General features: G+C 44.8%; 1 protein-coding gene across 2 annotated transcripts in view; it reads right to left on the reverse strand.

Annotated features, from left to right (window-relative positions):
* Window positions 1-1,833: 1,833 nt before the first annotated feature.
* tbx5b (T-box transcription factor 5b) overlaps window positions 1,834-12,697 on the reverse strand; it is an 18,033-nt gene continuing 7,169 nt past the window's right edge. For both annotated transcript variants that reach the window (XM_080003250.1, XM_080003249.1), the window contains exons 2-9: window positions 12,550-12,697; window positions 12,024-12,118; window positions 11,653-11,772; window positions 9,805-9,952; window positions 8,004-8,156; window positions 5,830-5,921; window positions 4,437-4,696; window positions 1,834-4,319 (exon numbers count right to left, since the gene is read on the reverse strand). The exon at window positions 12,550-12,697 is cut by the window's right edge and continues 12 nt beyond it. In XM_080003250.1, the coding sequence (XP_079859376.1) occupies window positions 3,751-4,319; window positions 4,437-4,696; window positions 5,830-5,921; window positions 8,004-8,156; window positions 9,805-9,952; window positions 11,653-11,772; window positions 12,024-12,118; window positions 12,550-12,690 (1,578 nt within the window). In that variant the 5' untranslated portion in view covers window positions 12,691-12,697 and the 3' untranslated portion in view covers window positions 1,834-3,750. The remainder of the gene's footprint in view (window positions 4,320-4,436; window positions 4,697-5,829; window positions 5,922-8,003; window positions 8,157-9,804; window positions 9,953-11,652; window positions 11,773-12,023; window positions 12,119-12,549) is intronic.

Genomic DNA, 12,697 nt, shown 5'->3' on the forward strand with positions numbered 1-12,697 from the left:
CCCGAAGAACTTCCAGGTTTAAACAAAGGCTGAGATGAGACGAGACCGCTGCAGCCCCTGCACCGTTTTATGAACTGTACGAAAATTTAGGCCTGGAGGGCAAATGAATGACATTTAAAAAATGTCAGTCTGTCTCTGGAAAAACAGCTGTTATGCGCACGGGGGTTTTATATGCACGAAACAAAGAAGTCCATAGCCGTGTATCCAGATGTATGTCTGTATATCAGTGTGAGGATCAATGAATAAATTAGCTAGGAGCGGGAATAGCGAGGGAGAAAACTGAGAGGAAAAAGGGGCAGGGAGAGAGGGAGAGGGGGGCGGACAGATAACGATAAGCACCACTTAGGCTCTTTGATCACAAAAGGTCATCAATCCACTGTCAGACCAGTGTGTCTGAGAAAGTCCTCCGCTGATGAATGGAGCTCCTTTACTCAGAAACACACACACGCACACACATACACACGCACACACACACACACACACACACACGCACGCACACACACACACACGCGCCTGCTGTGTGTTTATTTATTTCATCGTTTTCATCATCTATTCCCCAGAAGCTTGCTTTCCGTGCCAGATTCCCACTGGTCACGGGCACCGGGTACTGTATCACGTGCACTGTTACTGTACACGCAGGCGTGTGATGTCGCTATATATCTTCGGCGTCAGAGGCCCCTGGCAGCACTCTCGCTCTCTTCTCTTTTCTCTCTCTCTCTCTCTCTCTCTCTTTCTTCCTTCCCTTCCTCCGAGCGCCGTGTTTGTCTGGAGACGAAGGGTTAAGGAGGACCAGACCCTCTGAAGAGCTGCCTGCTTAACCCCTGACCTCACTGTGCCAGAGAGAGGGAGAATGGGAAAAGGACAGAAAGAAAGAGAGGGAGCGAAGGAAAGAAAGAAAGAGAGAAAGAAAGGGAGAGGGAGTTTTTTTTGCAGCTGTTGACCAACATATAACCACGTAACACTACGCATACAGGGATCGTGGCAGTAGGTGTGCTAATCTGCATAAAATATTTATCCATTAAATTCTGTCAAACTAATGTGTGTGTATCACTTTTCACTACTTGCTCCAACAGCGTAAACACACGTAAGCCCCGAGCAGGTGTCAGGCGTAAGAGGTTCATTTAACAAGAACAGAAACATCACATTGTGAAGGACAAGGGGGGGGGGGGTGTGTGGGAGCGCGTGTGTATTTGTTCAAGGTGATGGAGGTTTGAGGTGGAAGGAGGAAGAAAAAAAAAAAAAAAAAAAAGATGAAAAAAGGGTTTGTGGGCCTTTTTTTTTTTTTATAAAGAGTGGGACCACCAGCACACCACACCCTGCGTTACCCCCCTCATCCTAGCCGAACCTGCTGGACTTCTGGGTAGCAGGTTGTCAGTGAGGGGGTCCAGCTGCTGGAGACTACGGATGCCAAACAACCTGTCAGAGATAAGAGGAGGAGGACGAGGTATGCACCCCACCCCCAGCACCCCACCCCCAGCACCCAGAGCAGGGAGGGGCTTCTCCGCTGTGTGTTGAAGAGGTTTGGATAAGGAATCGGCCAGACAAGGGGGAGGAGCCCACACTAGATAAGATGACACGAAACACATTTTCACACATTAGACCCCAGGGAATTGAATTTCAGGTGTTATTAAAAAAAAGGCAGAGTTGGCGATCATTGATATAATATTCATATTGATAAACGACTGTCCTTCTATCAATGGACAATATATCCCATTTACATGCCGTAGGGTAGTGAGTGGATTTGAATATCATTAGTCGCTACTGTGTTTTTTTTCATGAGTCACAACCCAAGTAATCCCACCAAGCTGACTTTAAAATGTCTAAAATGTTTTTTATTTCGGAATATAAATCTGTTTTTATTTTCATGGAACAGAAAATGTCATTTGTTATCACAACCATTTATCACCACTTTGAAATTCTGGGCGGAGGGGCGGGGTGGGGGTTGTAAATCAGAAATAAAATTTCAATGGGAATTAAACAAACAACTGCAAACAATACTGTCTCATTTCACAAATCTCATAACAAACAAACCTTAACGAGGCTATAGTAATAAATACTATTATCAGGAACAATTATGTAAAACACAAATGTTTCCCAAAACACGAGAGTTCTTTAGACACCACTGTTACTCACCCAAATCCAATCTCTCCCCCACACACGCACACACACACGCACGCACACACACACACACACTCGTATACACTCATAAACATATGTGTTCACATATGGACACAAATTTAGACACACACACACACACATTAAATACATATCAAGGAATGGTTGACATTGTGACTCCTCTCTCATGGTACTGCATATTAAATAGAAAAGTCGGCAAAAGACTGAGGGAACAGCGTGTTCATATCAATTAAAAGACTCAGCTGAAGATCAGCTCAGATGTGGGAAGATAATGTTCCTTGAAATTATTTCCTCCTGCCAAGAGTTAAATAGTGAAAATGATAGTCCAAGCCTCAAGTGCAAAAACAATGATGGATTTGAACTGAGAAAAATAAAGGCAATTCGGGGCGAATACGATGTCACACTTGTAGCAACTACGGCATTCGTTTTGTTTGTCTTTGCATTTTTTTCAGCATTTCTCGCATGTCAGGGATCACACTGGACTCATGAATAATTCATTCTAAAAAAAAACCAAAATGGGCTAACCATGGAAAAAAAAAAAAAAAAAAAAACAGGGCTAGCTCTGACTGGTCTACCAGCAATGAAAGGGAGGAACGTGCTGATTGGTGGGCTCCGGGCGAGGCAAAACATTTCTATTGGTCAGTTCGGGGTGACCGAGAGGACAGCGATGACAGTTGTATGATGCTGAGTAGTGCAGTAGAAACAGTGTTTACAGGTCCGACACCCTGTAGCATGGTCTAAACAAACTGTTTATCTCTATGGTGTGATGCCTGCAGCCACTACCGCCTGCCTTAGTGGGAATTAACTCGTAGCAGTCTTGAGCTGAGCTGACATAGGACACACACACACACAGATGCACATACACACATGCACACACACACACACACACACACACACAAGAAAACACAGACACAGGCACACACACACACACACACACACACACACAAAGACATACACACACACAACTCGTGCCTTTCTCCTTCAATGAGACGAAGTGACGAGCTGTGTTTTCGCTCTGCCAAGAAGAGAAAAATGTCTCCCTCCGGCTCTACTTGTGAAAGCTGAGATTATTTTGGTCAGTAAAAGTAACTGCCTGTCTCACGGTGGGTCACAATTTACATCCGTCACAATGCAAAGAGTAGGAGTCACCGAGACAGGGAAAACGGCTCAGTACTTTCCATGGTTTGGCCCGATGCGGCTCACAGTGCAAACATTTGGACAAGGCGGATCTTTGGGGGGTAAGTTTGGAAAAGCGAGAAAGTACAGTCTTCAATGTTCATTGTGCTGCCCGGACAGGGGGGGCTATTTTCCGATCTAGCGGGAACCTCCTCGCGTGCCCCCTCCGGAACTTCAGCATATCGTTGAATTGTCCGAACTAATCTCTAACCATTTCCATCTCCGTCTGGCGTGAGGGAGAAGCACACCAGCCAAAAAGAAAAAAAGAAAAGACGTCATACAGCACAAGACCACACTTTTCACAATTATGTTACAAAGGTAATATCACGTTTAATGAATGTATAGTGCATCACCTTTCGTAAGAGCGGAAAGAAGGGCTGATTGATTTCATCTTCGGATGTAGAGTCATCTCAGTGTTTTAGTCTTGAACTCTCTCTTTTAAGAGGCCACGCTCCACTCGGGCACCGCCCCCCTGATGTGTGCGTGAGTTTCTAGCGTGTGGTAGAGCGGCGGAGAAAGGTTGGAGGTGTACCGCGGATACTCTCTGAGGGGAGGGCTGAGCTGCCTGCTGTGTAGGTTTTGGGCGCTGTGGGGTGGAGCCCCGGAACTTTGGTTCTGGTAGGGGTCGTGGGGGATGGAGTCCCCCAGGGTGGGGGAACTCTGGTGGGATATCGCGCTGAGCCGGGAGCCCTGCGGGCTGGGGCTGTAGGCGGCGTAGGGCTCCATGGGGGTCATGGAGGGGGGCAGAGGGCAGGTGTAGGACCAGGTGGCGCAACTGAGGTCCTCCAGCCGGGGCTCGGAGCCCGCGAACATACAGGCCTGGCGCTGTCCCATGTCTGAGCTGTAGGCGGGGTCGGTGAGGCCCGGAGGAGGATTGTTGGGCAGAGCTGGAGGAGGAGGAGCGTAGGAGTAAGGGTGGTAGTAAGACTCGCCCTCGGTCGGTGAACTACCGGTGAAGGGCTTCTTGTAGTGGTGCTGGCGGTCTCCCGGAGGACAGCTCTCGTCCACTAGAAAGAGAGAGAGACAATGACAGAATGTTCACCTCGGGCTTCATCTTGGCGAGAGAATTTCGCTGTCTTCAAAGGACGTTTGCCGCCGTGCGACCTGGAAGCCCCGCCCCGTACCTTTCCTCTTAGTGCAATGGTACAGCTGTGGCTGCTGACTGTGTTGCGGGTGGGGGTGATGGGGCAGGGCGTAGTGAGCCGGCGGGCCGCTCAGCAGCTCCCGGGGGCCTCTGCCGATGCTCAGGCCATTCTCGCAGGGGTACGGCGAGCGATGGGCCTCGGGGGACCTCCTTAGGGCCCGGGCCTCCCCGCCGTACGGGCTCCCGCTGGAACACGCTCTCTGCCGCACCGTACTGCGAGGAACCACCGGGAAGTCTTTACTGAGGAACATTACGAGAGAGCGGGAGAGACAGAGAGAGAGAGAGAAGGAGGGGGAGAGAGAGAGAGAGAGAGAGAGCGAGGGGTTAGGTGACAGCAGAGTTATTGTTTCTTGACTCCGGTTTCCTGTGGTATTCATGTCCGTCCGGCGTATTCTTTTTCCCCTTTATTTCATTTTCCCTCTTTTCTTTTTGTTTTTTTCAGTTCTACTTTGCCGTTCTCCGTCTCTACCGAACCTCTCCCTGTTTCTCTCTTTCGCTGCCCACTCGGTGAACTCTCTGGTATGTCAGGGACAGCAGGCCTACAACTCTTCCTCTTGTGCCAGTGACACACACACACGCACGCACGCACGCACGCACGCACGCACGCACGCACGCACGCACGCACACACACACACACACACACACAGTGATATAATTCGCTGCACTAAAAATAAACATCCAGCCGTATGTCACTTCAGATACAATCTCCGCTCCTCTTCTCCCCTCCTCTGTTCTCTCTCCCCTTCAACAACCACAGCAGCATGATAGCATGGGAGCCACATCTCTGACCCCCCCCCCTTCTTCCTCACCCTGCTCTCCCCCTCTTCCTGCCTCTCTAATAGCCTCCTCCCATTGGCTCGCTGAAAGCCCGAAACTGCCTGACACAACAGAGATTAGAGCGACACGCAAACAAACACGACACAGAGCTATCAGTGGAACAAAAGCAAGGGTGCAACGGATGGACGGCAGATCGATCGATCTATCTATCTATCTATCTATCTATCTATCTATCTATCTATCTATCTATCTATCTATCTATCTATCTATCTATCTATCTATCTTTCCATCCATCTAGACCACGGCTTGGTACATGATCAGATTAGGTACTCATGCAAAGATCAACCTCCAGGTGACAGCAGCTCAGATCGCTATACGTCTTGTCTGAGCTCACACACACTCGTGACACAGAACATATGCGCCACATCATAACAGAGGGAAAGACGGAGGAGAGCAACACCTCTGATGTCGAGCCTTCGAAACTTTTCTCGGTGATGTCACGGAGGCAAATCGGGTTGTGAGGGGGACCAACTTGGCTTTTTTTACAAATGACCGGGGACGTACAGTTTTAAACACACGGACACGGCTTTGCTCACCCTTGCAGTTTGGCCATACGGTGCAGCTCCATGTCGTCGCTTCCTCTGAAGCCTTTTGCAAAAGGATTATTCTCTATCTTCAGCTGCGTGATCTAAAAGGGACAAGATACGCCTCACATTTGACACAGGCAGAACCTTAGGCAAACACACAGGCAGAAATAGCACTTATTGGTAAAGTGGGACAGACAATTCTGTGAACGTACTTGAACGCAAACACACACAAACACACACACATACATAAATAAATACGAGCATATTCAATTGTTCAGCTGAATCTGATTTGAGTGTGTGGTTTGCTATTGGATAAGAGGCGCTGAAGGAGCGGCTGTTAAAAGCAGCACTACTGTAAGGTCCTCCCCAGGAACATTCTTCAGCCACTGACATTCCAGTGGAGTGGACAGTGTTCGCGCCAGCTGACACAGAATAAACTGTTTACCCAAACAGTCTCCAGGTTTAAGGATTTCGGGCGAAAGCTTTTAGTGGTCCCAAGTTGAGGGCTTTGATGTTAAATCTTCAAACTTTTCTCAAGTGATGTCATGGAGGCACATGTTTGCGTCGTGACAGATTTTGTTTGGCTGAGGACCACGTCCAGTGTTCAAGACTGGACATCTGACACAAGCTCATTTTGTTTTCATAGAACTGATCTAAATGTGTATTATTACGAGCTCATTTTGATTCAATTACAATAGGGTGGGAAAGTTGTGATTTATTTTTATTTTACTAATCAAATCAAATATATTTAACTATTGAGTTTGTTGTTAAGATGAAATGTATTATTTGTTTGTTTGTTTGTTTGTTTATATACTGTTGTTGTGGTTATTATAATATTATAATATATATTGTTATATTGTATAATACATATTTTTATAATAGTGTTAATATTATTGTTGCATTACTATTATTATTATACATACCTCATATAACAACAATAACAGTAATAATAATAATCATCATCATCATAATAGTATAATAACAATGATAATCACAATCATAATATAACATTGTAATAACAATTAACAATTATAAAAGCTTGAAGGGCCAAAAAAATAAACCGATCAGTTCATGATTTTGAATTGTTCGTTTTAAGGATGTGGCGAGTGAAGATTTTAGGCCCGTTCAGCTTATTTTTATGTTTTTGTGAATGACATGAAATTCACTAAACGCAAAAACAGAAACAGCAGGAGCTTAATTCACTATCAACTGAATAAAATAACTCAGGAGACGAATGTTTATTTTGATGATTGGCTTCTATTTACAAAGTCGTTAAGTATAAAGAGAGTGTGCGCGAAACGCACCTTTTCTACACAGAAACGGTAACACTCGAGCTTGTGAAGAAATGTGCACACGCACGGACACACACAAACACACACACACGCACATGCATTAATCACGCGCGCGCGCACACTCACTCAGGCGCACACGCACGCATACATATTTGTATAATTTATTTTTAATCATGTTTACAAATAGAGAATATTTGAATAAACAAGCCACATCCAAATAGATTTTCTGGATCCAAAATACAGCCATCAGTGTAAACAGAGGCTGTAGAGGGGGGGCGAGAGAGAGAGAGAGAGAGAGAGGGGGGGGGGGGGGGAGAGAGAGAGGGGGGGGGAGAGAGAGAGAGAGAGAGAGAGAGCGAGAGAGAGAGTGAGAGAGAGAGAGGGGAGAGAGAGAGAGAGAGAGAGAGGGAGAGAGAGAGAGAGAGAGAGAGAGCGAGAGAGAGAGAGAGAGAGAGAGAGAGAGGGGAGAGACAGAGAGAGAGAGAGAGAGAGCATGCATGGTTTGGTTTCAACTAGTGATCGAATGAAAACTGTTCTGCCTCTGTTCATCAAACCGGACAAAACCAGAGTTTGATTTCCCACTCAGACATGTCCAATATTTTTATAGTTGCCACAAAAATAAGATTCGGTCCATAATAAAATAAGATAAAATAAAATAAAATAAAATAAAATAAAATAAAATAAAATAAAATAAAATAAAATAAAATAAAATAAAATAAAATAAAATAAAATAAAATAAAATAATTATAATAAAGGCCTTGCGGGCTGGATCCCCTAATAATAATAATAATAATAATAATAATAATAATAATAATAATAATAACAACAACAGTTCATGTGGCGTTTTCAGCTATAAAACGCCACCTCGCGCCCACGCGGTCGACTCCTCACCTTGTGGTTCTGGTATGACGTCACGGCGATGAAGGCGGATTCGGAGAACACGTGGGTGCAGAACGCGGTGTTTTTTGAGCCGAAGCCGTTGTTCTCGTCTGCCTTGACGATGTGGAGGCGAGGCTGGTATTTGTGCATGGAGTTGAGTATTATCTGCAGGAGAGATTGATTGATAAAGTGTGAGACTTTTGGGATGTGGGGGCGGGGGCAGGCAGGAAAAGCCCTGTTTTTCTCCATATATGTATATGTGTGTGACTGGCTCTATATAAAGGCCTTTATGTATGTATGTATGTATGTATGTATGTATGTATGTATGTATGTATGTATGTATGTTTGTATGTTTGTATGTATGTATGTATGTATGTATGTACGTATGTACGTATGTACGTATGTACGTATGTATGTATGTATTTTTTTTTTTTACAGTGTTCACAATGTTTTCCTAATTTTGGTTTATCTTCACTTCTTGTAGACCTACTACTTATTGCTTCCCTGTCGTTTTGTTTTCCACTTGCTTTGGCAGTATAAACGTATCGGCCTATGCTCCCCCATCCATGCCAATAAATCACCAAATTCAGTGGCATTGACTTAAATGGACTTGCACGTTGCTTCCAGATGGAGCCTCGCACTACCTGGGGCCCCGTGTCCCTCCTCGGGATAAACTACTACTTTACTGAGCTTACCTTTAATAACAAGGACACTTTACAAAGCACGGACAAATTTGCTAATTGAAACTTATACTGACCACTCCAAGTGGCAATAATTGGATCATGTTGCTCTCTCTCTCTCTCTCTCTCACACACACACTCACGCAGACACGCACGCACGCACGCGCGCACAGACGCGCACGCACGCACGCACACACACACACACACACACACACACACACATACACACACACACTCTCTCTCTCGACCTCTCTCACACTAGTGTGCAGGCGTCGCGTGCGCGCGTTTGTGTTGTGCGCGTGTGTTTCTTCTGCTAAATCGTAGTGACGTGTCCAGTGGCAACACGCATTAGGTAATGGCCTCGAAATCACCGCCTCCCAATCTTACGGAGCCGGCGTCCCCAAAAGGACCCGGCTCCGTCTCCTCCGCTCCTCCGTTTCCACGGCGGAACCGGGACCCGCTCCAGCCGGAACGGCCGCCCGGTGCCCCGCCGTGCGGCTGCGTCCCACTCACCGTGAGCCCCCCCCCCCCCCGAGTTGGAAAACAAACAACGACAACAACACAAGCTGTGGGGGTTTCCGAGATGTCTGGCTCGGGCTGTAGTGTCTGGACCCCCGCCACCGCCCCCGTGATTTGTACTGTGTCGTGATGTTTTGTGGGTTTTGGTGAGTAATGGTCAGCGTGTCGTGATGCATTTCAGCCCCACGGATCCCCGGGTTCCGCCTGTTCGCGCTCTCTAATGTAGCGATCACTCTTTTTGAATTGGAAGACAATCCAAACATCGCTCCGGCTTATTTGGGCCGATTAAAATGCATGATTTGTGGATTTTGCACAGTTCCTTCCGCTAGACCGCTGTAAGACGTACGGTTTATTTATTTTTTAAATTTATAATCAAATCCTTTTTTTTTTCTTTTTTTTTTTTTATGAAAATAATCAGATGAGCGGCGGGGCGCGCAGCCCAGTGCGGTGCGCGTTTCCACAATAACGACGTCTGAAGGATCTTCTCAGGTGACGTAAATATGAATCTAATATATAAAGTAAATATGAATCGAAAATATCAAGTAAATATTAATCGAAAATATGAAGAAAATTAATTAATTAATCTACAACACGCACCGCACGATGTGACTTACGTGTCCGAATGGATCCAGGTGATTGTTGGTGAGCTTCAGTTTTTGGAAAGAGACGAGCTGGCGGCTCCAGTGCGCGCCGGTGGCCGGGGAGTCCGGGTGCACGTACAGCCTCCCGGGCATGGCGGGCTCCGCTTTCCCGGTGATCGACCTGCGGCGAGAAATTCATCAGCACGCAAGGAAAAAAAAAAATCAAAAAAAAACCTCGGTCAGTGTCACGCAGGGCGTCGGTCGTCCCTGCCGGTTTGACCTGGTTTGGACTGTCCGTGCCCTGCGCGACGCCCGTGCAGCTACACCGGTCGAATAAATGTTCATTATGCGTCCCGTCGTTTAAAAACGTCGAACAAAAAAATGTGGACTAGTCGCCGTTTAAACCTCGCCATAAATTACCACGGGGTGCACGGACCCTAACTCCAAGTCTTCAAGTCTATGTGCGGATTGTTTATATATAACTATAAGCGAAAATACACACAGGCTACAATTAGGAAGGAATAAAATGACTTGGATGGCGTGTGAGGATGTGTTTTTTAAAACACTAGAGCCCTATACTTGCCAATAAATAGCCAGAGCAGCTGCAATATACAGTGTATATATATATATATATATATATATATATATATATATATATATAGTGTTTTATTAGTATTCCTACAGAGAATATGTGTGTATATATACATACACGTATATATATCAGTGCTTTAAAATGATGCACTGACTTGGGACTTTCTGTCAGAACAATTTTATCCCCAATTCCTGCCTGTTTCCAGCCCGTTGGATTTGCAACGATTTTTTTCGGGCAGGCAGGACTTGGAAAAGGAGGGGGGGGGGGCATGGGATGAGTATATACTAAAATGAGTCGAACTCGGATTTAGCCCTCAGCGCAACAACACGCACTTGAATGGGACGCTTCTAATCCGTGCGTGTGCGTGTGCGCTGTCTGTCCGCCCGGTGAACCCTCCCACTGAGATTGAACTGGGGGACAGAGACACGCAGGCTGCGGGCAAACACGCGGGGAAGTGGGCCACGAGAAGCGCTCCCCAACGCTGTGGAAGTAGTAGGCCCGGACATGTTTTCAGCCAGCGCCTCGTTTAACCTCGGCGGAGATAACTTAAAATTCATTATTAACAGTTTTAATATCAAAACAAGGACTGGGGTTTTACAAATTGGTGCCAATTGGAGGATCAATGGAAAATACAGGGCTATAAGTTTCAAAAGGGAAAGTTAACTAAGGATCCATGAGTTAATGCATTAACAGCTCGCAAGCTACAAACGTGATGAACTATTTACATATTACAAAATAATACAATAATAACAATAATAAAATATACGACATGATATATAATACATAATTTATCATTGATAATATATAAAAATAATATATATTAACATTTCCAATTTATTTCTATTTTTACTACTTCATCATCATCGCCTATCTATCTATCTATCTATCTATCTATCTATCTATCTATCTATCTATCTATCTATCTATCTATCTATCTATCTATCTATCTATCTATTAAATAATAATAACAGAACATGATGAATAAAATACATCTCATTTTGTTTATCCTCGTATTAAGCGCCTTCCTTCCTGTCTTCTGATTGGTTGATTCGTTCACAGGTCAGAAACCCCACGCAGGGGAGCCGCAGTCGAGGTTTATTTTTAGGGCCTCACTGAGAGAATAAAAAGTTTTGCCTAAAGGTTATATGCAGCTCCATCTAGGGTGCATCACCCCTCTGTTCAAATTTGCATTTTATCCCATGAATCGGAGCAGGTATTTTTTTGGGAGCTACTTTTTGGACACGCAGGTCGGCGTCTGGTCTTAACAACTGAATCATATGAATACAAACCATTTATTGTCCGCGAACTTGTAGCGGTGGTCATCCCCAGGTACAATGTCCATCAGGAGGATGTACTTGGTTTTAGCGTTGAGTCCTGTCACCTTCACTTTGTAGCTCGGGAACATCCTCCTACAGGGATCAAATGACCAGTCGCTATTTTCTTTCATTTGGGTTTAGGCGATGAAGTGACAAAATAATTAATAAAAAAAAATAATAATAATTGGAAAAAAAAAAAAGTGCTTCGGACCCTGCATGTGAAAAGACGGTCCCACCCTTCAGTCCCTTTCACGAAGCCACGTTTTCCGATCTTGAGACGCGGCTTTATTTGTGCACAACGGTAACATGAAGAGTAGTACACGTGTTTCCATGCGTCTCTGTACCTTCCAGCTTTAGTGATGATCATTTCGGTCCCCACTTCATCGAACTTGGTCCAGAGTTCTCTCTCGTGAAGAAACACTTTTATTCCGTCCATTCCCTGCGGCCAGGTGGAAATGGATGTCAATATTTAGGGGAAACTAACGATTATAATTCATCGTGTAGCAGCTATGTCGAAAAAACATTATTTTCTACTAAACGAAAATTAAAAAAAACCCTCTAGCTATGTACAGTATGTATCTAGGTTGCATTTAAGTGATTTTTGTAGTTTATTTCACAATTGGGATTTATTATTTAAAATTGCTGCACTCATATACTCACGCTCACAATTTTAAAATATTTTCGAATTTTAGTTATGCTAATACATGCATTTATACAATATATATGACAATGTATGTTAATATATAACTATATGTGGTAAAATAGTATAGTGTAGTTTAATATTAGAAAATATTATAGATAGGCCTATATATATTGTATAATATAATAGCATAATACAATGATATGTGTAGTATAATTGAATATCATTACCTGCTGGTTACACGCAGTCTGTGGAGAGGTTGGCGTGCTCAACACACGCGTCTGACTTTCCTGTTTACTCTCTTTTGGTGAATCCATGCAGTCTGTGTCTGGACGCTCTGGGAGGCCGAAGGAGTCCCCACCGTTAGCCATCACACCG

Source organism: Zeus faber, assembly GCF_960531495.2.
Source record: "Zeus faber genome assembly, chromosome: 7".
NCBI lineage: Eukaryota > Metazoa > Chordata > Actinopteri > Zeiformes > Zeidae > Zeus > Zeus faber.